The sequence below is a fragment of the Paroedura picta genome, chromosome 3 (genome assembly GCF_049243985.1).
Source record: "Paroedura picta isolate Pp20150507F chromosome 3, Ppicta_v3.0, whole genome shotgun sequence".
NCBI lineage: Eukaryota > Metazoa > Chordata > Lepidosauria > Squamata > Gekkonidae > Paroedura > Paroedura picta.
In genome coordinates, this window is record NC_135371.1 from 176,080,539 (window position 1) to 176,106,158 (window position 25,620).

At 49.5% G+C, this 25,620-nt stretch overlaps 1 protein-coding gene across 1 annotated transcript in view; it reads right to left on the reverse strand.

Annotated features, from left to right (window-relative positions):
• Positions 1–25,620, reverse strand: part of C3 (complement C3) — a 58,350-nt gene that overhangs the window by 7,353 nt on the left and 25,377 nt on the right. Inside the window, exons 18-35 of the mRNA XM_077329852.1 lie at positions 23,617–23,728; positions 22,174–22,259; positions 21,499–21,638; positions 20,049–20,261; positions 18,436–18,499; positions 16,586–16,672; positions 15,688–15,891; positions 14,335–14,410; positions 12,609–12,771; positions 11,653–11,748; positions 10,262–10,412; positions 8,307–8,470; positions 7,297–7,455; positions 5,878–6,028; positions 4,803–4,854; positions 4,169–4,256; positions 2,146–2,235; positions 471–576 (exon numbers count right to left, since the gene is read on the reverse strand). Coding sequence (XP_077185967.1) covers positions 471–576; positions 2,146–2,235; positions 4,169–4,256; positions 4,803–4,854; positions 5,878–6,028; positions 7,297–7,455; positions 8,307–8,470; positions 10,262–10,412; positions 11,653–11,748; positions 12,609–12,771; positions 14,335–14,410; positions 15,688–15,891; positions 16,586–16,672; positions 18,436–18,499; positions 20,049–20,261; positions 21,499–21,638; positions 22,174–22,259; positions 23,617–23,728 — 2,202 coding nt within the window. The remainder of the gene's footprint in view (positions 1–470; positions 577–2,145; positions 2,236–4,168; positions 4,257–4,802; positions 4,855–5,877; positions 6,029–7,296; positions 7,456–8,306; positions 8,471–10,261; positions 10,413–11,652; positions 11,749–12,608; positions 12,772–14,334; positions 14,411–15,687; positions 15,892–16,585; positions 16,673–18,435; positions 18,500–20,048; positions 20,262–21,498; positions 21,639–22,173; positions 22,260–23,616; positions 23,729–25,620) is intronic.

The following is a 25,620-nucleotide window of genomic DNA, read 5'->3' on the forward strand; positions in this document are numbered from 1 at the left end:
CGGCCAGGGGCAGGACAAAGCTCGGCAATATCGCTTCCTGGCTAGCGATTTTTGCCGAGACCGGAAACCTGTGGGAAACGACAGAAACACAACTGGATTCCACTACAAAGGCAAGTAGGCATAACGATGAATTCCACTATTTAAAATAGCGTTTTTTCGTTCCGCAACCAATTTGCTACATAGATCCTGGTGCTGAATGGCCCTTATTCTATGATTCTATATAATGCCATTACCTTCCAAAACAGCCATTTTCTCTAGAGAACTATACAGTCTAGAAATCAGCTCTCATTCTCGGAGATTTCCAGCCACCACCTGAAGTTAAGCAACCCTTCCCATTACTCCTGGTTTCCAGTATGGGATTCAAATTGTGGGATTCCATTGATAAAAGGTTTGGAAACCTTCTGAAAAGTTCTGATTTGATATTATGCAGTTTAATCTCTGCTCACGGTAGAGAAGCAGTCGGCTGTTACCTAGGGAATAATAGCTGTACACCGTGACGGATCCCGGCTGAATGAGACCAGCCTCAAAATACTTGTAAACTTTGAATTTCAGACATTCATCCTTCAAGTGAGAAACCTGGGAAGGAGACAGGGGGATGGAAAGAGTAAACATCATTGCACGCCACCAGATCTCTACTGGAGACAAATCAACTCCAAATGTGATCCTTTTGTCCAATAGAGTTGCTTATGAAGAAGAAAAAAAGCTGGTTTTCTTGTATCCTGCTTTTCACTGCCCGGAGGAGTCTCAAAGCAGCTTACAATTGCCCACGGTCCCTCTCCCCACGACAGACACCCAGGGAGGCAGGTGTGGCTGAGAGGGCTCTGAGAGAACTGGGACTGGCCCAAGATCACCCAGCTCCATTATAATGCAAGTGGCTGGGCAGAAGGGACTGTGATGGTGTTTGGCTCTTGTGGCCCTTTCTTGGAGGCCCAGGGGAATGGGGATCACCACTTTGGAGCCAGGAGGCAAATTTCCTCCAGGTCAGACTGGCCAGGGATTCTGTCTTTTTTGGGCGGAGGGAGGGGCATCATCTGGGCATGGAATCGGAGGTCCTGTGGTTGGGCAGGTAGTTCTGAGTTTCCCGCATTCTGCAGGGGGTTGAAGCAGATGACTCTTGAGGTCCCTTCCCACTCAAGGATTCTATGACTATTATAGCCAACATCCCCAAGGGCTATAATGGAGGATCGATCTGGGGATATCTGGAGCCCTCAGGGTGCTGCTTTTTGATATAGAGGCACAAAACTTGCAGCATAGTTGCTAGTAGCTCTCCTTAGAAAACCCCCAAGTTTGAAAAAGATTGAACCAGGAGGTCCAATTCTATGGGCCCCAAAGAAGGTCCTTCATCCTCTATCATTTCCAATAGAAAAAAAAAGAGTATTTAAATGCCTTTTGGAAACAGTGGTGGCAACATAAGTAAACTCAAGGCATTTAAGGAGCTTGCAGCCCCTCTAAATGCTTTTTAAAAATTATTCTTATTGGACTTTTTACCTGCTGCTCCCAGCAGGCTGGCTCGCACCAGGTTACAGCCTTAAAAGCCCCACAACAAAATATAACCATCCCCAACTAAAAACCATTCTGAGTTTGATGACCAACTAACCCACCCACCCCCCACCTCTCTGTTCGACAACAACTTTCTGCAAGCTGAAAGTTCACTCTGGAGGCATTTAAAGGGACCAAGAGCCTTTAAATGCACATAAACTGCAGCTATCTGGTGGTCCAGAAGAAGCCTGAACATTTTGGAGTTGGCCATTTCAAATAGCCAACAAATATCCTGCTGAATTAGTACCCCAAAAAATAACCACAAGGTTAGTTTTTGGCTCAGATTAGCCGAATGCATACCCCTATTCACAACCCTTGACCTCCTTGGCAGACTCCCAGCCTGCTTGATTCTGAGACCTGATGAGCCGGGGATATCTTGGCCCAACCGGGACCCATTCTGCACACGTTGGATAATGTACTTTCAGTGTGCTTTTGCGGCTGGATTTTCCTATGAGGAACGGGGAAAACTACTTCTAAAATCCATTGAAAGTGCATTATCAAATGTGTGCAGATCGGGCCAGGTCAGAGTAGAGACCAATAGAGCTGGGTTTGCCATGGCCTGTCTCTGCATCCTGGGCCACCCAACTTACGTAAGACCTGATTTACCTTGTCCAAATAGATGATGAGATTCCCCCTTTCCGACTTGACGGTGTCGATTTCATACCTGGAGATGTATCTGTCCACACCTTGAGTAAGCTAAACACAGAACAAAAGCATGAGGCCCTGCAGAACGCAGCCAGGAGCCCCCCAGGGCCACTGATAGCACAATGCAACATAACTCTGGAAGTTCCTCATCATCAGGAAATGCATCAGCTGTTTTTCAAGAAGAAAAGTAGCCAGTGGAAAGCAAAACAGTTGGAGAGGAGGGTTGTGTTCCTGCCCAGGTGAAATATCTGAGGCATATTCAGGGAAGAGAAATATCTGAGGCATATTCAGGGAAGAGAAAAGGGATTAGTGAAGTGTGGGAGAGTTTCTTAGCATGTCTGTTGCCAGAACAAGTCATTCACCATGTCTAATCACACAGTTGTTCTGGTCCCATGAAATGCCTCTCTCATGTCACACAAAGATGCTTTCACCCCATATTAAACTGGACATCTGAAGCGATGCCTAGAGAGGTTTGCTTCTTTGCCAGGGGTTGGATGTGCAAAGTAGCTCCAAACGCAACATGAGGGGCATGACATAGCATGGCAACAGATCAAGATATCAGTCATACAGAGACACAGCGTTATGACCATGCAAAAATACGAAACCACTGCAAGAGGCTGGCTATAAACAAGTCCCCCGTTTAGACTATTTTTATCAAACCCTACAAGAATCTTTCACACGGCAATATAATGAAACCATTCCAAAGTGACACAGTGCAGTATCTTCAACAGCAGTCCATTCACAATCTTAAGTAGGAAGCAGAGAACTCCAGCTTGATCTCCAGGCCTGGCCTGGAGATATAACAATATCCTCAATTAGCAACTCCGGTAGCAATCCTAAGCGTAATAAGCACCACAGGCGATCTAGGTCTGTATTCTCATAATGAATCCCTGTCTCCTAATAAATCTGGAGCTTTATGTAAGATTGTGAGTGGGCTGCTATTCAAGACAGGGCGTCGTATCACTTGGGAATGGTTTCATTATATTGTTCTATGAAAGCTTATTAGAACGTTTGATGAAAAAAGTCAAATGGTGATTTGTATACAGCCTGTACACGGTGGTTTCATATTTATAGAATCATAGAATCATAGAGTTGGAAGGGGCCATACAGGCCATCTAGTCCAACCCCCTGCTCAACGCAGGATCAGCCTAAAGCATCCTAAAGCATCCACAGAATCACAGAATCATAGAGTTGGAAGGGGCCATACAGGCCATCTAGTCCAACCCCCACTCAACGCAGGATCAGCCCAAAGCATCCTAAAGCATCCAAGAAAAGTGTGTATCCAACCTTTGCTTGAAGACTTCCAGTGAGGGGGAGCTCACCATCTCCTTAGGCAGCCTATTCCACTGCTGAACTACTCTGACTGTGAAAATTGTTTTCCTGATATCTAGCCTATATCATTGTATTTGTAATTTAAACCCATTACTGCGTATCCTCTCCTCTGCAGCCAACAGAAACAGCATCCTGCCCTCCTCCAAGTGACAACCTTTCAAATACTTAAAGAGGGCTGTATTAACAGATCAATATACTGCAGGAGCGTTGTCTGTGTCTGCTCAGACAATGCTTTTGTTTGGGGGGCAGGTTGAACTCCCCACTGTATTTGTTAAACCTTTTCAGATTTTTCTGCACACCCAGGGCAGTGCCGCAAGTTTGACAAGCTGTTTTTTGTGAGCGTGGACCCAATCTGCAGATTTAAGTACCCATAGATTAAGCCATGCTTGACTATTAGATATAAGATATTTGCTTATGGTGGCCAACTGCACTTAGGATTGTGAGTGTCCTGCATAGTGCAGGGGGTTGGACTAGATGACCCAGAAGGACCCTTCCAACTCTAGGATTCTACCCAAAATAAAATAAGAAAGAAAGTGCAAACTATGGCAGCAAACACAGTTATGCCAACCCACACCAGGGAGAAACTGGCCGTTCTGCTTGGCACTCGGCCTACAGGAAAAAGGCTGGTGACGTACATAATTGTCCCACCTACCCTATTAAGATCTTCCGTGGCTGGTCCGTAACCAGTGAGCATGGAGATATCGATGATGGTCATGGTGGCATCAGTATCACGGAGATACCTGCAATCCAAAATAGAAGGAAAATGTACTAGGAATGCATTTCTTAACTCAGAGGGACACGTGCTAGTTCCATCCCCTCCTTGTGTCACCGGGGCTAAGTTGCATGACAGCATACAGTATTCGGTGTACAGGCATTCCCACAACAGAGCAAAAAAAAAAAAAAGGGGGGGGGGAGGGTAATGTCCCTGGACCTCCAGCAGTGGAACAGGCTGCCTAAGGAGGTGGTGAGCTCCCCCTCACTGGCAGTCTTCAAGCAAAGGTTGGAGACACACTTCTCTTGGATGCTTTAGGATGCTTTGGGCTGATCCTGTGTAGAGTAGGGGGTTGGACTAGATGGCCTCTATGGCCCCTTCCAACTCTATGATTCTATGATTCTAATTCTGGGGGATGGGCTGGTGAGTCTTCGACTGTGGAATACTGATATAAGTGTTGAATGGGGTTAGTATATGGAGTGAGATAAGAAACCAAATATACTCCGGGATTCCATTGTTTTGAATGTCTGAAGCTCAGAGATTTCCATTTGCTTTTAATGCCCACCATTCTCACCTTGCACAGACTTGTAACTCGATTGCTCCAAGGACTCCATCTATTGCCTTCCCTAGAAATTGTTGAGAGAAGAAAAGAAATTGGCTGTGTTGGAAGAGACTGTTCACACGACGCCAGAGTCTGAGAAAAGGGATTTGTCCACCAGCTAGGCACCTGCCTCTCACTTACTCACAAAAGACAAAAGACGTGGGCCTACCCTTGTCTTTGTTCTGGAAAGTGCAGCTGGTGCAAAATGCAGCTGCGAGGGTCCTCACTTGGACATCTTGGAGGGCCCATAATTAGCAGGTGCTGCGGAAGCTACATTGGTCACCGGTTTGCTTCCAGATCAAGTCCAAGGTTTTGGTTTTGACCTTTAAGGCTATACGAGGCCTGGGTCCCACCTATGTGAGGGACCGCTTATCTGCTTATGCCCCCCCTCCCCCCAGCAGAGCCCTCCGCTCTGTGGGTATGAACTTGCTGGCCATCCCAGGGCCCTGGGACATTCACCTGGCCTCGACCAGGGCCAGGCCACTTTCGGCCCTGGCCCCAACCTGGTGGAATGAGCTCCCGGAAGAGCTGCGGGCCTTGATGGAGCTATCTAGGTTCTGCAGGGCCTGCAAAACGGACAGGCATTTGGTTGACACTGAAAATTTTGAGATTAAGAAATTTTGAAAGAGACAAATTAAACCTGGGAGGTCGGTCATCACACCTTTGGTATCCTATAAATCCAAGATTGTTCTATCTCTACGTTCCCGCCCTTGAGTTTACAAGACTGCAAGAGGCAGAGTTTCGAAAGAGTTCCTTCAAGGACTTTCCTTGTGTGCCGCTCAGGCTTTGCAGCAGAGACGTTTGCTTGGATATTGTGATGCAAGTTATTTGTCATGCTGATGTCTTTCTATTCTCTTTCCACTTTTGCCTATACATTCATTGTCTTGGACATTTGTCTGATAAACATTGTTTAATGGTTGTTTCCAGCCCGAGTTGGCAACCATAATCGTAGACTATGATTCTGTAAGGTGTACATGTACAGGAATACTAGTATGGATGCCTCGTCTTCATGTGTGAGCGTGCAGCTTTGCTAGCCGTGGGGACTTACGGAGCTGGACGTGTTTGGCAGTCACACGCAGATCAAAATTGTTGCAAGGAGCAGCCTCCTCGCCAAGTTTTGCGTTGTACACGGTCACTACAGTCATGGTGGCCTGGCCGTGGCCGGTTGCTGTCACAGTGAAGTCTTCGTTGATCTTGGTCTGGAAAGTAGCCAAGGTTCACACGTATTGCATTTGTTTCACTAAGACGGCATCTCTCTTTTCTGGTGGCACCATTGACCATAATATTCCCTTCTCAAATTATTTTATTATCTATTTACAAAACGTGTATCCTGCCCTTCTGCCTTCAAAAGGGCCACTGAACCAGCTAACAATTTAAACATTTGCCATGAGATCACTCTTTACAACCATTAAAATCAACCACTCCTCAAGCATACATCACTTTGTTGTTGTTATGTGCGAAGTCGTGTCCGACCCATCGCGACCCCATGGACAATGATCCTCCAGGCCTTCCTGTCCTCATACATCACTAAAACCATTCAAAAACAGACTGAGGGCCAGTCTGTACAACGGCCAATGTTGCTAAATGTTTTCAGTATGCAGAAATGCTATATTTAATAGTGGAATTTCGTCATTCCGCACACCTTCAATTCTAGCGGAATACGGAACTCCCAGTAGCGGTCTATTCATTCCCCACAGGTTTCTGGTCTCGCCGGAATCACAACAAAGGAGGCGATATTTCTCTGCGCTTCTTCCCACCCCTGGCCGTTAATCAAACAGAACAGCCAATGAACTGTTGTGTCCGTGCTGCCAAAAAGCCACTTTCCTTTTAAAAACTTTTTTAAAAACCCGAAAACACCAGTAGCAACGAATATTTGTTCATTCAATGTCTCAGAAAGACCTTTTTCACTCGCGTAGTAACTGGCGCTTAATTGTTTACACACTCTTCAAGTTAAAAAAAAATCCTCCCCCATGGGTGCAATTTCTGGCCAAAATTACGAACAGTGTCGAACAGGCGGCTGTATTGTGCTCTTAAGCCTCATTTATTCGTTGCTTTCGCCGGTTTAAGGGGGGGAAATGGCGATCGCGTCTCCGGAAGCTCAGGCGCGAGAGTAAGGAGGGACATTCTTTCCACCGCTATTTTGAGAACACACATGTCTTTCGCTGATGTGTTGCGGTTTGTGCTCAGAAGTGTAGTGGTTTTTTCAGGGGGAATCCACTTTTCTAGATTTCCCCCTAAGCGCTATAAAATTCCGATTGTTACTGGAGTTTGGCGGGAGTTTTGTGATTTGTTTACGATGTCATGCGGAACATTAAAGCGTTTACAAAAGGTAAGACTTCGGCCGGATTTCAGATCTCTGGATGCCGAGAACTCCAGCATGCATGACCCACCCTGAGCCCCAACGAGAGCATGGACTAGAACTGGACACTCAGTATCAAGCATGACATTTCACAGAGAGCTTCCATACCTCTTCTGATCGAGCGAGGAGGGCATTTTCGTAATTAATTCTATACAAGACTGGAGCAGAACGTCCCGGCAATTTAAGAGAAACGTCCAGATTCATGTCCTTATGGGGCGGGATGTCCATCTGGTACTGGGCAAGAGCTTGGAACACCATGATAGTCGACTGCAACAGGAGGGAGAAGACAGAGCAAGTGAGAAATTCCTCGCAGCACAACTCTCAGCACAGCCAGAAGGCCTGCGGAAAGGAAGGTCCAGTTGGGTGCAGGCATCCTGCTATCTGACAGGTGTTTCCTGCAGCACATGTGCCTATGGAGGGTGTAGTCACCGAAACTCTAATCTGGATCCAAGCCAAAATGCAGAGTTATCCTGAATTCAGAAATAGTTTGGTGACTAGGGGCAATTGTTCCGAAGTATTAATTGGGGAAGGCTGATTAAAAAAAAAAGCCCTAATCCCTACATTATAAAGATTTTCCCCCTCCTCTTTCTTTTCAATTTGGAAAGGCAGACTGCCGGGAGGGCAAAATGCAAGCCCCTCTTCACCCTTCTCTGGTGTGAAGCTCCCTGAATGGGAACCTGATATCACAGGAGGAGGCAATCCAATCGCTACGGTGGCCAACAGCAGGTTTGGCAATTCCTGGCGCCCAGGAGATGCCTTGGAAATCGTAAGGACAAGAGTTGGCTTCTTCCCACTGATTTCTATCTAGGGAAGGATCTCAGCAAGGGTGTGACAGCACAGAGTCTAACCTCCAAAACAGCCTACCCTGCAGAGTGGTCATTGGCTAGCATTCCCCGCAGCACCCTAGAGCGCCTGTGGCCGATTGATACTAAAATACAAACTGTTTTGGGAGGATTGGAGGATTCAACCACTGATGAAGTCAATGAAAATGGAATTTATCTGGAGGACATTATGGCTGTTCCTTCTGATATATAAAAGAATTGTATTGCCTTGGAAAGGTTCCCTAACTGAGGGCTGGCAGAGCCGTTTGGAATGGGCGGAGTGATGCTGCCACTCACCTGAGTGTGTCCATAAGTCCCCCCGTAATATTTCTGCTGGGTCAGCCATCTCACGACAGGGCCAGCCGCATCAAACTTCCTCAGTTTCAGCAGGGCCAGAAGAGCGTAGGAGGTGCCCTCGATGTTATAAGTACGAGCGTTGGTTTCTTCCCACCGATCTCCACCTAGGTATCAACAGAGCAATGGGGTAGGGTGGGGTGGGGTGGGAAATACCTTCATGTGGCAGCTGACTTTGGGGCTGTGGCTGAATGACAGCACCTCTGCTCGGCATGCATAAAGTCCCCAATTCAGTCCCTCCAGCTAAGGATCAAACTGTAGATGATGGGGAAGGCCTCTACCTGTGAGCTGAGATGGCTGTTGCCTCCCAGTGTGAATAGGCAATATTCAAACTGATGGATTCTATTTCTGAATCATGGGTCCCACTCATGAGTTCATGTGGCTTATGAAGGCAGAGGGGGTCTGTATAGTGGCCCTGGACTTCCTCAGTGGTCTCTCATGCAAGGCCTAACCAGTGCCCACCCTGCTTATCTTCTGAGATCTAAGAAGACCCAGCAGCCATCAAGAAGAAACGTCTCACGTTGACAATGGCAAATTTATTGATAGTCCATGAAGGCGTCAAAATGAGCTCCTAGGTTGGCACACGAAAACGGGTGCAAACCTAGGAGCTCGTTTTGACACCTTTATGGACTATTAATAAATTTGCCATTGTCAACTTGAGATGTTTCTTCTTGATTAACTTCTGAGATCTGGCAGAATCAGGCCAGCCTGGGCCAGCCAGGTCAGGGCAATCAGGCTTCACTAGAACAGACTTTCCGGGCATATCAACTCCTTCTCGGGAGAAGCTCAGGTTACAACAGGAAGTCATAAAGTATCACAGAATATGGCTGTAGGTGGCAAGAATGGTCTACCCCCTGCCTGTCCCTGCCCCACTGTTGCCTCTCTGCCCCCTCAGGCTCTTCATTCTCAGCAGTAGGGAGGGGAGGGAGGGAGCCAAGAGGGGACTGGACACAAGGGGCTTTTACACATGTCCCCCCATTAATTCTGGTCCCCCCTCCCCATGCTGCACTGCTTTATCACATGATTCCCACTTGCCCTTGGGTGCCTTTTTGTTGTTCTTTTCCCATCCCCCCCCCGATCTTTTGAGTCTACTTTTCTCTAATATTTATCTGAAAGCCAATCCTGACTAAGTGTTTTCCTTGTATCCACGTTTCTGTCAGTTTTCTTTGTCCCACCTACTCCCACCTGCCTCCATCCCATTTTTCAGTGATTGGACTGTTGTCACTGATAAACGTGAAGCAGGTTCTCTGAATTCCAAGCTACCATTAAAAACCAACTGAGTCTGTATCCTCCTCCCTTGTGGCATTTGCCTTTCCCCCTTATATCTCAACGGGGGAAGAAACTTGCCTTTTTTAAAAAGGAAAGATGGGAATTCAGAGAAACTGCTTCATTTTAGATGGCCTGTATGGCCCCTTCCAACTCTATGATTCTATGATTCTATGATTTTAAAGTGGCTTTTAAAATAAAAATGCAGCCACAATATTGGTATATATCAATATAAGCCTATACAAAAATAAAAAGCTGTAATGCCACCGATGATGGATGGCACCCTCCCTTGATAATCCTGATCAGGCAGGGCAAGAAAATAACCTGACTCCACCACTGTGAAAATGCAGAGAGAGGACAGATGTGTGGAAAAACTATGCTCAAGCAGATTTCAGTGGTTGAGGATCAACTGTCAAGAAAACCAGGAGTACGGCGAACATGTGGGGAAACCCAGGACGTTGGAGAGGGCCCTGAAGGGCGCTGAACACGGCAGGCAGCTGAGTGGGAAAAGACAGTGGCTCTCTTGCATGCGGATTTGGCTTGACTGATGTGCCCTTTAGGCCCTCTCCCCTTCTTCCTGCTCCCAGAATGAACAGCAGGCCCTCAGAAATCACAAAGAGCAGCCAGGGTACCTGTCGATGCTCTCATCAGCACCCGGTCATCGTCCAGCTTCCCGGCTAGGGCTAAAGCATACGAGGTGAGGGCCACGGTGTAAGGCCTTTGCAGCGTCTCGTACTTCTTGACCAGAAATTCAGCTGCTTTGGTGATGCTGTTCTCTAAGCTCTGAACAGGAAAGCAAAGTGAGGTGAGAAGACTTCAGGGACCAATTGTCAGGCATTATAGACTGGATTCTGAACTAGATTTCTGTGTTGCCTACTGATTCCCACCAAGTGGTGGGAAGTTCTGGAGGGTCATTCTTTGTGCCATTTGCTTTAAAAAATAAATATACAAGCAGAGCACAGTGGGAGCAAACAAGCATTCCTAGAGGAGGCAGCAAAGCACCAGGGAGCTACTTGCTGATTTCTCTTCTGTGTTCCTTTCTAAGCAGGGAGATGATGGGTGGGATTTTGTCTACTGAACTCTGTGACTACAGCCCCAGCTGCGGGCTAGGCTGTGGAATAACCCGCAAAGCACCCCTTTCACCAGAGACTCCCCATCAATGAGGTGCACATGGGTCAAGTGTGTGTGTGTGTGTGTGTGTGTGTGTGTAAATAGCAAATGCAAGAGGAATTAGCAAGTGCCCTTGCTTATTTCATTCGTTTATTAATTCAAGGAGGATCCAAGACAGATTACGTTGTTTTCCTCTCGTCCCTTTTTGTATTCCAAACAACTTCAGGAGAGTGACTGGCTGAAGGTTACTCAGCGGCTTTCGTGGCACAAAAGGGATTTGAACCTGGGTCTCCCAGATGCTAGTCTGAGACTAACTGCTTTACCATAACCCTCAAAACCAATGAGCTACCTTTTAGAGCAGGGGTCCCCAACCTTTTTGAGCCTGGCTGCACCACTGGCATTCAGACGCAGCATGCTGGGCACAGCCACAAAATGGCTGCTGCAGGGGGTGGAGCCAGCCACAAAATGGCTTCCACAACTTACTTTCAGTCACACAGTGAATTTCTTTGTGCTCTGATGGTGGCTGCTGTCAAAGCGATGTTTTGGCACACCTCCACAAATAGTCAAATCTCCAATGGCCAATCAGAAACCTTCTTGGGCCAAAGACCCACCTGGGCCCACCCACTTCAAAAAACACTTGGTGGCCCCATGAAAGGTGCTGGTGGGCACTCAAGGTCACCTTGTTGGGACCTCCTGTTTTAGAGCTTACTGGAGATCTTGGCCATGGAGGAAATGAGTACCACGCCAAAAGCCTCCAGCTATAATGAATAGTGGATGCACTCCACAGCTGCTGAGGTGGGTTGCTGTCAAATTTCAGGTCTGAGGAGCAAGCACCAAAAATGGGACATGGGGGGGGGGGTGGGATGGCAGGGTCACATCTGCCTCCTTAGAGGCACTGCACACAGACACTTACCCCAACATGATCACTGCAGATTGCCCTGGACTCCAGCAGGGCCACCAGGACGAAGGCCGTTAATGACGCCTCCGGTTCCGCACCCGCATAGCCTCCCTAGGAAGAGGGGAAATCCGTCCCTTCAATGCAGTATTAATTCACACCCAGACTCCTAAACCCCCAAGAACAGGGACAGGGCAGGCGCATAGAAAGCCAGAGACAGGACATGAGAAGCCTTAAAAGGTATTGACACATTCAGCGGTTCAAGGAGGGCCCTACAGTCTGTTTCAAATGGCTGAAAATTGCCCACGAGAGCCCCCTGGCCTCCCTCCCTCCCTCCTCTCCAGAGGGATCAGTTAAATGTGCAACCAGCTGGCAGCAGAAATGGCTACAGGATTACATGGGACTTGCTCCTTTGAGCACATTTCCTTCCCGCTTGCCTCCATATCAGACTGAAGACAGAACAACAGCTACACAGTTAGTTATGACTCTTTCCTCTTTCTACAGACAGTTGTTTCTCTTTTAAATAATATTTTATTCTCTTAAGCAGCCTGACGCTTTGCTCTATTGCATATTTAACCTCTGCCCACACCAAAGGCCTCAGAAAACGTTTAAGGTGACTGTGCTCCATAAACCACACTTCTCGCAGCAGAGATTTGCCTCATTCTGTGAGAGGCTGCTACTGGCTCGTCTCCGCTCATCTCGGTTACCCCCCCAATGCCCTCCCCCCAGCTTGTTCACCTGCCCACCTGCAGCCTTGTGCAGATGGGTTTCTGTTTCAAGTCGGGGGGGGGGGAGCACAAAGACTCAGGTTCAAATCTATCTGAATTCAGCAGGATCGGAAGCAGGAAAAAAAAGCTCTGTGCAGATTCAGCCCAGGGTTGCTATGCAGATCCCCGGTGTGACTGCCCAGAAACCACAAAGATGAACTTGGAAGCCCCAGGTCAACTAACATCCACAGTGCAAACCAAACATACCAACATCTCGCCGTGGATCACGCGAGCGTCCTCTTGGAACACACCATCGGGCTTTTGCTTTTCCAGAATCAGCCATTTCACAGCTCCACAAATGACTGGGATCTCGAGGTTTGGCTCGATCGTTCTAGCCATGGCAAAGACCTTGGCAACGTATGCTGTTAGCCTGAAGGGAAGGTGGTACGTCAGCCCAGCCAGCTCCAATTCTCAGGCTAGCGAGGGGGCTGCGATGGCAGGGGGGTGGCAGGGCTTGTTCTACACCAGGGGTCCCCAGTGTCACACCTGTGGGCACCACCATGGTGGGCACCACTGACCCCTTTCCTGCTGGTCTCCGCCAAGCGCTTCATGAAAGCGGCTGGGGAAACGAGAGACTCTTGCCCAGCAAGGTTTCTTGGAGTTCTGAGCTATGATTGGCCACGCAGATTAAAATAATGTCATTTCAGTGGTGGTGTTGCTTTTACTATCTCTTGCTCCACTTTCGCAGAGTATTTTTTAAATTACTGCACTCCTCCCCTGCACGTGTGCTCTATCTGTGTGTGCGGCTCCACCTTCTGCCACAGCCATTTTGTAGCTGGCTCCTCCTCCTATGGTGGCCATTTTGTTGTTGCAACAACAGAATTCCAAAGGCACCCGCAGGCTCAAAGCAATAGGGAAAACCGGTTCTAAACAACCCTGTTTCTGGAGCGAGGAGATCAAACTGCCGCCACAACATTTTTCATCTGATCCTGAAAAGCTGGCATTGTAAAATGCGTACAAGTCCTAGTATAGCCAGGTGACTGTGGCAGATGCCCTAGCTACTGGCTGAGGGGAGTGCAGAAGGCCCTCCCTCTGACGGGTCCCGCAGTGGTGGGTGAGTCCAGGAGACATATGGGGTGGTGAGCTGGTCAGCAGGGGAGATGCATGGGGTAGGTGAGGCAGTGTCTGCCCCTGTGGGCGGAGATTGGTGGTGCATGGCACTCATCCAGACACCACAGCCCCGTGGTAGGGTACGGTGTACCTCTGTGCCAGCACACCATCTGCAGAGGCCTGTCACTCCAGCACTTTCTCACACACACACCCCCAATGCCTGCTCCAAGTGGCAGAGGCTGGTAGCACACAGTGCCCATAGAGATACTTCTTTCCCAAGGCAGGACTGGGGGACTTGCAGCCCAAGGTGGCTGGACCCTCTGTCACTACCCATGGGGAAGGGGGTAGGATGACAGATGATGGGGTGCCCCAGGGCACAGACAGACTTTTGGGGACAGCTATGGGGTTCGGGTCCCCACATCACCAAGCCATGCCCCCCTGCATCACCCTTGCCCCAGGCACCCAAATAGCCAGGTACTTGCCTGGGTAAAAGTGTCTGTGTGTGGGGATGGGGGGGGAGTGGCCCCTAGTCCAGATCTTGCTGCTCTCACATATGAGCTCCCAGGGTGCCTTTAGGCAACCCTTCTTCTTCCACCCACAAAATGCAGGAGTGGTGAGAAGCTGCCCTGCCCTGCCTTAAAGGGGAAGGGGGCGACCCTACCTGGCCTGCAGGAGAAGAGCAAACTGCCCACTGGCTGATTTAGGTGTAGTGGCAAAGTGTCCTTTACTGCCAACCCGGAAGGCGCCGATGACACGGCCGTGCGAGAGGTGGCGAGGGCAGGATTTGCGGAGGCTTCCCCGTGGCCTGGCTGTTCTGCGGCCGCATCTGAACTGGGAAATCGGGAAGCGCATTCCCTACTGGACTGGGCGCGGCCACACTTACCAAGTGCTGGATGGGCGGTTGGTAAATGCAGCATAGGAGTGGTCTGCTTTCTTGTATGCCAGTTGCTGTGCATAACCTGGAAGAGGGGGAGGCAGTAGACAGCTGTGAGATTGTGGCCAAGTTTCTTCCAAAGCATTCGTCTCCCCCAGGTGGAATCCAGGTCTCTCCCCCTGCTGTGACCCCAGGGGTACCCAACACAGTCCTATGGGGACCATCCTGGCCCCCACCAGTAGATGAGGCCAGGTTAGGCTCATGCCCAGCAGGACTGCTGATTGGCTGTGCAGATTCAAATAATATTGTTTCAGCAGCACCGGCCACCAGAGAGTGGTTTAATTTTCTCCCTCGCAATCCTCATTCTTTAAAAAACTACCCTTCTCCCCTACATTTGGCCTTCCCCTGTTTTGGAGTGGGGCTCCACCTCCCACGATGGCCAGTTTTTGGCTAGCACCACCTCCCACAGCAGCCGTCTTGTGGTGGAGGCCATCAGCCCGTGTGAGAATTGCAAAGGAAGATGTGGGAATCCGCTCACCGCTTCTAATTCCCTGGGGTTTTGCAAATGGAAATAGGAACTGAAGCGGCTAGAGCAAGTCTGGCAGAAGACTCATGATGAGGTTTCAAGAACATCTTATAAGATGCTCATAAATGCTTGTGAGATGGTAGTAACTTGCTCTATACAGCGCTGCCTCTGAGACCTTCAACGTCAACAGGTCCAGAATGCGGCTGCACGGAAGACCGGAAACTTCAGCTGCACGGATCCTCACCAGGGCCTGTGGGAGGACTCATGTATGACCTGTCCTCACTCGGCTGCACTGGCTCCAGATTGAAGTTTTATTCCTCTCTCTCAGAGATCATTAAGATAGAGCCAGCAGAATCTGGCCCCAAAGAGAGCAAATTGCCCTCAAACAGGGCCAAGGCCCTTTTGGCCCCGGCTCTGGCCTGGTGGGATGTTCTGCATCTGAGATCAGAGCCCTGAGGGATCTCAGGCAATTCCCCAGGGGTTGTAAGACAGAGCTGTTCTGTGAGGCCAATGGCTGAGCTCAAACCACCAGATCTATTGGCCTCCCTGTCAGAGCCCTTCCGCGAAGCAGCAGCAAAGCATCTTTGTAAGCCCCCCTCAGCCTCTCTCCCGCGACAGGAGAGCCAACAGTTATTTAGTTTTAATGCTATGATACAATATATGTATTTAAATTTATACTTTCATATGAATCTTATGTGTTTTATTCTATTGTAAACCATCCTGAGCCTTATGAGGAAGGTCAGTTAATCAATAAAACAAGAATGATGATGATGATGATGATGATAAAAGGTCGAGGGTTTCTGGCCCAGTCTGAGGAGCCTCCTGGCGGTCCTCACCTTTCATGATCTGGCTGACCGCGACAGATCGGCGCTCCACCCCAATCTTCTCCCACTGCCCAGTGGCGTCAAGGTAGAGGGTGGCGATAACCGACGGAGTCATGGTGATCATGTTCTGCTCCCCGCAGCCAGCAGGGGTGACAATGAGGTGCTTCAGGTTGGCCCCATCGATGGAGTCTTCGACAATCTGGGCCACGGGGTTCCCTGGCAAAAAAAAGAGAAAACCCCAGAAAGTGGGCATGTGGGCAGAAAGACGGGGGGACTGGTGGGTCGAGACGGCACGCTGCCCGGATGCTGAGCAGACACAGTTCTTTGCTGGACTGCCCCGCTCCCCCAGGGGAATCTGTTTCCCCACCAGCACCTTCTTTGGGCCATCAGGAACAGTTATGATTACCTTTTGGGGTCAGTTTTGAGGTGCCAGTGATCTGCCCGCCACAGCCCAAATGTATCATGGATCAGTTCAACTGGGATTTTAATTCTATTGGCCATTCTCTAAGCCTGAGTTAAACACTCAGCCCTCGGTGTAGGGTTGCCCGAGGCAGGATTGCCAGCTTTGAGCTGGGAAAACCCCGGAAGGCTGGGGGTGGGAGTGGGAAGTATAATGAAGTATAATGCCTCCAGAGTAGCCATTTTCTCTATGGGAATTGATCACCTTCTGGAGCGTGGCAAGGCTAGGCATGTGGGATTAAAGCCCACCTGGCTCCAAACACCAAGATCCCTTAAAGTGCCCTTTGCTTCTCAGCTGTAATTGTGGGGGATCTCCAGGTGCCCCCTGGAGTTTGGCAACCCCGGGCAGGAGTGCCAGGAGCCCTGCAGTGCATGGTATCCTCCTCACTGTGGCTTGGCTTTCCTCCCCTGCGGCCTTATGGACCTGCATTTTAAAGCAGCTGGTTCTTGCCTTGGACGGTAAGTTGGGTCACGGTTTCAGAGTCGGGAACTTTGTCGTCAATGGATTTGGCGATGACCTTCTGTTCCTGGACCCCACCTGGAAGAAAAAAGCAGGGGGGAAGGAGCGTCATAAGGGACCGAACCACAGCTACCCACCGGTTCTTACAGATGTGCCTTCCGTTAGCCGGCGTTTCCCCAGATCCCGTGAGGAGTCCGTGCATGGATGAACGGAAAAGGAGAGGCCATTACAAGAAAGGTTGCCTTAGAGCAGGGGGAGCCCAACGGCCTCCATGTTGCTAGCAGGGGTTCATGGGAGTCTGGAGAGCCACAGTCTGGCCACGCCTGCCTTAGGAGGAGGGCTGCAGCATGAGACAGGCCTGCACACTTAATCTAGCAGGGCCCACCAGGCCTGTGGTGTTGCCTGAGCTTTAATGCCCCCGAAAGTCTTACCTTTGTCGCCATGCCGAGATGGCCCAGGATGGCCCAGGCTCCTCCCACCTTGGAAGCTACGGAGGGCTGGCCCAACTGGGGCTTGGAAGGAGACCATCCAGAAAGACCTGGGCGGTCACACACTGGCAGGCAACGGAAAACCCCCTCTGCTCAGGCCCCGGCTGGCCTGCTCTGACCAGATCTTGGGAACTAAGCAGTTTGTGTTTGGATGGGAGCCCAGGGATGCTACAGGGAGGCGGGGAATGGTAGACCCCCACCCCCCACCCCGTTCCTCTCTTGCCCTGATCTGGACGGCCCAGGCTAGGCTGCTCTCATCAGATCCCAACAGCTGATCAGGGTCGGCCCTGGTTAGGAGTTAGACAGGGAAAGGGGGAGCTTCAGACTTTCCTGGTGCATCCCGGGATTGGGCACATGAAGCACACAGAAGGAACAAACTTTGCAGCCATTTCTCCTGGCAAAAATGACATGGCCGGGAAGCCTGGAGCCTTACAGGGTGATGAACATTGGAAGAGCCCTCTGATCAGACCAGTGGCCCGTCTTGTCTGGCAACCCGTCTCAACACAGTGGCTAACCAGTTCCTCTGGAAGGCCAACCACCGGGCATGGAGGTAACAACTCCTGACGCTGAGATTTGAGCTTTAGTGCCTTTGTCTTACCTTTGTCACCATGCCGAGAAGCCACTGATAGGCCTCTCTTCCATGAATCGGTCTAACCCCTTTTGTTTATTCCTGTGGCTGTCACTACAACCCTGGCAGTAGACAGTACGGAAAGGCAAGAAGGCTGTAAGGTGTGGTGGGTTGGTGAGGCGCGATAAATGATCACGCTTTGCCACTCAGCGGGTGTTTCGCTATTTTGGCCAATGTGCAGAAATGCCCAGTGAATTCCACACTTTAATCACTCTCTCTCTAAAGAGGTTTTCATAGCTTAATCCCCCACATGAACAGGCTAGGTACCTGTGACCCGGCTTGATTCACATGTATTTTGGCCGTTTAGCCTGACCCTCGCCCTCCAATTTTTGAACTAAGGAGATAGAATTCTAGGTTCTGCCCCACTCCCAGTCACAAACTAAAACCTGACCTTGACCATGAGCTTGAGTGATTCACAGTTTCCAGAATGTTAATTGGCATCTTTGCCCAAAAACACTGGAAGGAGAGCAGAAAGGTCCAGGGGCAGCCAAAGGAAGTTCCAAAGACCCCAGCTCTGCAGGACTAAAGTTTGTCTTTGGGATGCCATAGAGACTTCAGTAGCCTTCTGCCTTCATGTCTTTCTGCTAACCCTTCTGGGATGAAGGAGGCCCCGTCAGCAAATTTCCCAAAGAAACGCATATCCAAAGTCAAGGCAGTGAAAACACAGATCTTCATGGGACACCCTTCCACCAGGAGTGCTAAAGAAGGGGGAAGTTGTTACTCACCGACTCCTTTCTCAGTGGGATCTATCTCAATGACCGTCGTAAGCTTTTGCAGCATTCCTTCAGGCTGGTAGGGAAGGAAGAATAGGAACCATCTGTCAGCAGGATCTTGCTAAGACTTGACACAGCAGCAGAGACTCAAAAGAGCAGACGGGAAATACAAGCCAAGAACACCAGAGCTCTTTTCTTGTGTGACACCAGGAGCCCCAAGTTGTTGCCCATGGCCGACATGCCCCCCCCCCCCCCGCAACTTTCCTGCTGCCCACCTCGTGCTTTGGGAAAATGGGTGGGGATTTGCCCAGCAAGTCTTCTGATGAGCCTCTGAAGACTGGAGATTTCTAACTGGCTGTTTTAGTAGCAGCTACCACCCCCACAAATATCCTCACTGTAAGACCAAAGGCAAGTTGGGGGCAACCATTTTGTAGCTGGTTCCACCTCCTGTGGCAGCCATTTTGTGGTTGTGCCCAGCCTGCTCTGCCCGCAGGGTCGAAAGGGTTGGGGGGTTCAGTCAGTGCTTAAATTCAACATGGGGCGAATTTCATCAGGCCTTCCCAGTGAGGAACTGGTGCTCACACCCACAAGAGGCTCCCCAGTCCCCCCAGTGGCTCTGGACAGCCAGGACCAGGTGTTTTGAAAGTCAAACCTTGGTGTTGCGAACTGAGGGCCTAGCAAGCCGATGGTAGAACTGCAAACCTTCAGGTGAGGCCTGGAGATCTCCCAGAATTAGCCCTGATCTCATAGAATCATAGAGTTGGAAGGGGCCATACAGGCCATCTAGCCCAACCCCCTGCTCAACGCAGGATCTCCAGCCTTCTCCCCCCAGAGAAAATAGCTGCTTTGGAAGATAGACCCAATGGCGTTAGACCTGATTAGATACTCTGCCCTTCCCTCACCTGACTTTCTCCATGCTCTGCCCCCCCCCCAACATTTTCCAAGCCTAAGTGATGGTGGGGGGTGACCAAGTGATGGTGACTATCAAAGATATTCAAGAGAGAGATTGACTTTCCTCCATCCCTAGCCTTGCTCAGGTTGAGAGCTGGGCCAGTGACAGCTCTTGAGGTGAGATCTCCAGTGTCACACCAGTAGCTCTGAAGGTCCAGAGTAGCACAAATCTGCCTGAGAGATTTCTGCACAAATTGGGGCCCAATGGGCAGTTGTTAAACAAGTATGAGAGGATGGAGCCCAAGTGAGACAGTATACCAAGCTGCTATATTCCAGACTGGTCCACCGATCAAAGAAGCTCAGACAGGGCCTTTTCAGTGGTAGCCCCACAAATATGGAACAATCTCACCAGGGAAGTGTGCCTGGCCTCCTCACTTTTGATCTTCAGAGGCCAATGAAGATGGTTTTAGTTAGGACTGCATTTGATTGGTTTTCAGTGTGATCCTAAGGGGGGGGGGAGTGTGCTAATGGATCCAGGTGACCAATATGCTAGTGCAGGCCCTCATCGCCGCCCTGCCCTCTTGGAGCCAGCACCTATCAGGAGTGGGTGATCTTTAAGTCCCCAAGAAGCTGCGGAACTGGACTGGCTTGTTGGCCTCTTCCAGCTCTGTGTGATTCTGATTTTCACCATACTTTCTTCACGAGGCATCAGAAGCCCGGAGCTTCATACGTACCACGACTTTCAGCTTCTTCTTGACACCGTCCGACACATACTGGCCAAAGACAGCAGCTTTGACCTCGATGTCATGGAGTCCCCTCTGGAGAGGGACAATCACGAACGGCACCGCCTTGGAGGACAGGGCTTTAATGGAGAAAATCTGACTGTATCTTCGCTTGGCAGTGGAAGCGCTGCAGAAAGCTGGGTTGTGCATCAGCTCTACCCGCACCTGTTGAGAAAGAGGGGGAAGCGGTGAGCCAATGTCTTGGAAACCTATGCTCTGAACAAGGGACAAAATTGTCTTCCAGGGGCATGGGGAGTGATATCAGCACGTTGGGATGCCACTAGTATCCCCCCTCGCCCAGTTTGCCATCATTTTATCCCCTGCCAGGTAAGTGACTGCCTCCTGATGAGGGCATGAAGGGGGGTTGCCGGCAGAAAATGCACCCTCAGATCTATTCCCATGGCATCAGCAGACTTGAAACCCCCCCCCCACTGCAACTGATACACAAATCAAAATAATGCATAGCATTTATATTAGAGCATGAACTATCGCACAACTATCATCACAGTGGCTAAGAAACAAATGCTCCAAATATTGTCTTTGCTCCAAATTCAGTTGCATGCATACCATGGTAATGAAAACGCCTGTTTTTGCATGCATACATGCTAGCATGTTTTTGATCTCATCCTCTGTGCCCCTGTACACCCATGGGGGAAAGGACAGCCACTAGTCCCTCATCCCCCAATGGGAGCTTGAGGCACCCCTTGTTTGGTGCAGACCCTCCCATCCCTGCAATGACAACATTACACCTGCAGAAATTAATTTATTCATTCCCTCAGAGGCATTTGCAAGCATCTCAGTCCATTCTCTATGAGGAACAGTGTACCTCTGAGGGGGAAAGTCTGTGTGCCCCCACGGAAATTTTTTGCTGAGGTGTCCAAGTCCATGAACTACAATTCCCATAAGGCCCTGCCAGTAGCATGTGCCAGAGTGGTTGTCATGTGACATTGTAGCTGACTGGCCTGCCAATGGAAGAACTGCCCCCCCCCCATTTGCTGTCGTAAGTCCGTCTTTCATATGCATAATCCTTGCAGAAAAACACAACCATTTAAAAAAAAATGACAATTTAAAAGGGTCAGCGTGCTGACCTTGGTAAAAACTTTTACATGCATAATAGCCCAAAGAGAGGTCCTTTTGGCTGTCCCACCCATCAGGGAAATTCATCTGATGGACATACACTAGGGGGCCTTTTCAGTGGCAGCCCCACAATTATGGAACAACCATGCCAGGGATGTGCATTTGGCCCCCTGGCTCTTGATCTTTAGGAAGCAAATGAAGATGGCTTTACTGAAGACTGTCCTTGATTCGAGAAGTTACGGATCCCTCTGCAGCGTTGTTGTTTTAATGCAAAATAATGTACGAGGACCCCTCCGAGGCCTTCCATCAAAATCCCTTCGCTCACCGTGATGTCATCATCCTGATAGTTGTAGAGGATAGCCCGGATCTCCACCTGCTCGTTTCTCACCACCGAGTAAGGCACCCGCAGGTCGATGAAGAAGTTCTTCCTCACTACGATCTCATAAGGGTCGGCCACACAGACCCCTGGGATGAGAAAGACGAGGGTTACACCTCAGCTACCCCTCGTGCCGCTTCGCCTGGGCTACACCACGAGAAGAGGATGGTTCGAAATGAATAGAACAGCAGAAGAAAGAACCGACCCTAGGCTGTAACTAACAGCTAAACAATTTAACAATGAACAAAGACAGAAATGCTTATCCCTTCTTTTAATAGTCATCAAACAACCAAAACGGACTCTAGATTTGTGCCGTTTTCAATGTAGCAGTCTCTGGAAAGCAGCAGGAAATAAGCCTAAATAATAATAATAATAATAATAATAATAATAATAATAATAATAATAATAATAATAATAATAATAATAATAATAATAATAATAATAATAATAATAATAATAGCTCCACCTTGCACTTTTTCAAAAACTCTTGATGGGCCCCAGGAAAGGCCTTGACAGATGCCATGGAGCCCAGCCCTGGGCACCCCCATTGGGGACCCCTGCCTCAAACTCACCATGGTATGCTCAGCCAGGCCCTTCCGATGCCTGGCATGCAGGAATCCTTACCTTTAGTATCCGAAAGGCTCACTGCCAGCACTTCCCAGGTCGTGATGGAATCTTTCAGGAAAAGTTGCACTACCTTGGAAGAGATCCTAGATGCAAAGAGAAGGTGCCCCATCATGCCCATCCAAAGGGGCCCCATCATGCCCTTCCAAGCAGGGCAGTCTCGAGCTGGAATGAGACACGAGGTGAACAATTCCGTGAACAATTCCCCCCCCCCGCCCTTCCCAGGACATCGATGACGATTGAGCCTGACTCTGGGGGCACTGCGCTGTGAGCTTCCCTAATTTCCGCATTTCCCTTCTAATGCCGCCTGCCAATGTGAAATACACACCGCAATAGTGTCCGAGGCCACATCCCAGAGGAAAAAAGCACCAGGGCCTTTTCTCCAGGGCAGGGGTAGTCAAACTGCAGCCCTCCAGATGTCCGTGGACTACAATGCCCATAAGCCCGACATCTGGAGGGCCGCAGTTTGACTACCCTTGCTCCAGGGGTAGCGGTGCCTTTGATATAATGTTCCAGCTTGACTCCACTTGTTCCAGAGACCGTCTTTCTGGAGGTGGTCACTTACTTGGTCAGCTCTGGAGAGGAACTAAGGTTCCCCTACCAAAAGCAAGCCACCGGAGTAGCAAAAAGAGGGGCAGGAGCTATTCGCTTTGCACGCAGCCCTGATTCCCTCCTTCCCATGCAGGAGGGCTTTGCCTCCCTGTGACACATGCAAGTCAGCCAAGAATCAATCTTTCTGTTCCACTGGGATGGGCTCCTTGGACTGAGAACGCTCGCTTCCATCCCAGGACTTATGACAATCCTTCAGTACTACCAAGTTTGCCTTGAAACACACAATATGGCATAAATTTAAGTTTTCTTCATGTTGCTGCCTACTTTCCTTTTTCATAGGCTTATGTCTCACTTATCGGCAGTTCTTCAAGACGAGCAATAATCAGAATGTGTGGTTAGGGTGTGTGATTCAGTTGAGAGAAGCCGAAAATTATTGGAAAAGCTGCTAATTCAGGTACTTTTCAGACCTACCTGAGCTGAATCACTCATCCCTGCAATTTAAACGGGACGAATCAGCAGTGGCCAAATTGTGAATCAGCCAGTTTAAAGGAAGGGAGGGAAGAGAGCATACCAAGCAGTATCTTATATGGGGAAGAATAGGTGAGTCCTGACTCCTGAATGGCTTTATAGGTAAGAATGAGCATCTTGTCTGGCTCTTTGTCAAAGGGGAGGCTGAATCTGTCACTGCAGGTTTGTATTGATTTTTATATCACGTAATCTGTTATAGCTTTCCCCAAAGAATTCTGGGAAATGGAGTAGGAGGCAGAGTGCTGAAATGTCTTTGCAAAGTCCCCAGCCTGCCCCCACCCCAGGATTCTATCTGGAGAGGGAATGACGGTGGGACCAATTCCAATGACGCCGCCCCGCAGAAGATTAAAGGCAGGCAGGTACCCCTGGTCATTCGGGCTCCCAGTCAGGTGTTCCAAGGTCCACAACCAACTCTCGGGAAACTCGGTTCTGGAGACAATCTCATCATCGGCTAAGAAACCTTCATCCACGTCACCTGGGAAATCAAAAGACAGCAGCTTAGCCAAGGAAGGGGGGGGGGGAAGGAAGGCATATTCACAGTGCTGTTTTCTCAAAGCGGGGGAAGGATGGGCTAAAATGTTGATGTATTTTGGACTATCCACACATGGCTAGTGAGTCTAGAGATCTGACAGGAAAGGAATCTGATGGCTTCTTGTACTTTTAACACCATGGAGTCGCCCGCACTGAAATCTCATGCATTTGCAGGTGATGTGTCCTCCATTCCCCCAGTACACAGTGAAGGCACAGAACCTCAGGCCCAGTCTTTGACACTGCTTTCTGGCAGGGCATTGATGCCACAGGCAAATTTATCCCTCAGTTGAGATGGAGGGTAAATGCTGGGGAACTGAGGTTACCTCAGACCAAAAGGATTCTCTAGATCAGCCTTTCTCCACTTTTTCACCTTTGAGAAACCCTTAAAACATCCTTTAGGCTTCGAGAAACCCCAGAAGTGGCGCCATCAAGCTGAAGAGGGTAGGGAAGCAGAGCTGTGTGAATGGCCCAAATGGGGCCTTTCTTTCCCCTTCCAGGCCCATCATTAGCCTTTTGGGGAGAGAGGCAGGTCAACATCACCAAATATAGTCATATCGCCCAATAAATGTTCAACAAATTTAAAAATACATGTTAAAATTAATTATCTCCCATCCAGTTGAGAATCCCTTCCAGGGAGGTCAAGAAATCCCAGGGTTTCATGGAACCCTGGTTGAGAAAGCCTGAACTGGACTCTCTGGTAGCTAAGGGCAGACATGCTCTCTGCTGTGTTCTTGGATCATCGGGTTGAAAGCACAACGTAGGAACAACCTACGACACACCGTGGGGCTGATGAATGCCAGGACTACTGCAGAAGAGAATTTCATAGCCATCTATATTCTGGCCTGGGTTCTAGTGCTGTTGGCAGCTTTGCCCAGGTGGAGCACAGGTATCAGCCCCACTTTCAGCCCCATAGCAACTTCTCCCTCCTGTTCTAGCCAGTGTGATGCAGTGGTTAGAGGGCTGGACTGGGTTTGAATCCCCCACTCTGCCTAGGAAGTTTGCTGGGTGGCCCTGGGCCGGTTGAACTCTCTCATCCCTAGCCTACCTCCCAGGGTGATTGTGAGGATAAAATTGAGTGAACAATGTAGTAAGCTGCTTTTGGGGCCCCACTGAGGAGAAAGGAATTCAATACGTAAACAGCCAATTTGCCACGTGCAGCGTTTATACCATTGTATTTTCCAGTGCCCCCCTACTTTAAACTTCCCCCACAGGTTCAAAAGCATATCAAGGCGTGATCTGCTGGGCTGCAGTCTCCTTTCACTCCTGCTTTTCACTCACAGAGTTTTTACATGGGAGAGCTTTCAAAAATTCCTGTCGTCCAGTCCGCCGTCTCAGGATTTCTATTGCATAAGAAGACTAAGCTCCGAAGCAGGGCAGGCTCATTTCCAGCTGCCTCTCAGCCTCTCCCCTTCCAGGAGACATATGCAATGCCACTTCTCACTGCAGGAACTCACAACGGCATGCCCACCCACTCACCGTCTGCCCCAGCTCATAAAACCAGCATTTCTGATTCACCTGACTCTCTAGCCTCTGAATAAAAACTTCCAAAGAAGGAGAACCCACCACCTCCTGAGGAAGCCTGTTCCACTGAGGGACTGCTCTAACTGCCTTCAGTGGCCCCAGAAATCCCTAGGTCCCTTCAGTGGTCCTTGAAGAGAGAGGCTTGGTTGACTGAAGACGGAAGCCTCTTAGCTTCTGTAGGTGGCAGTTTCCAAGTTCTCCTTTCTGCCAGGGGTGTGGAACAGGGCTGGAGAGGCGAGCTCATCATCAATGGCTGGTAATGTTGGATGTGACTAGATGGATAAATTTCTCGTTGCAAGTGCCTGTATGGGACCA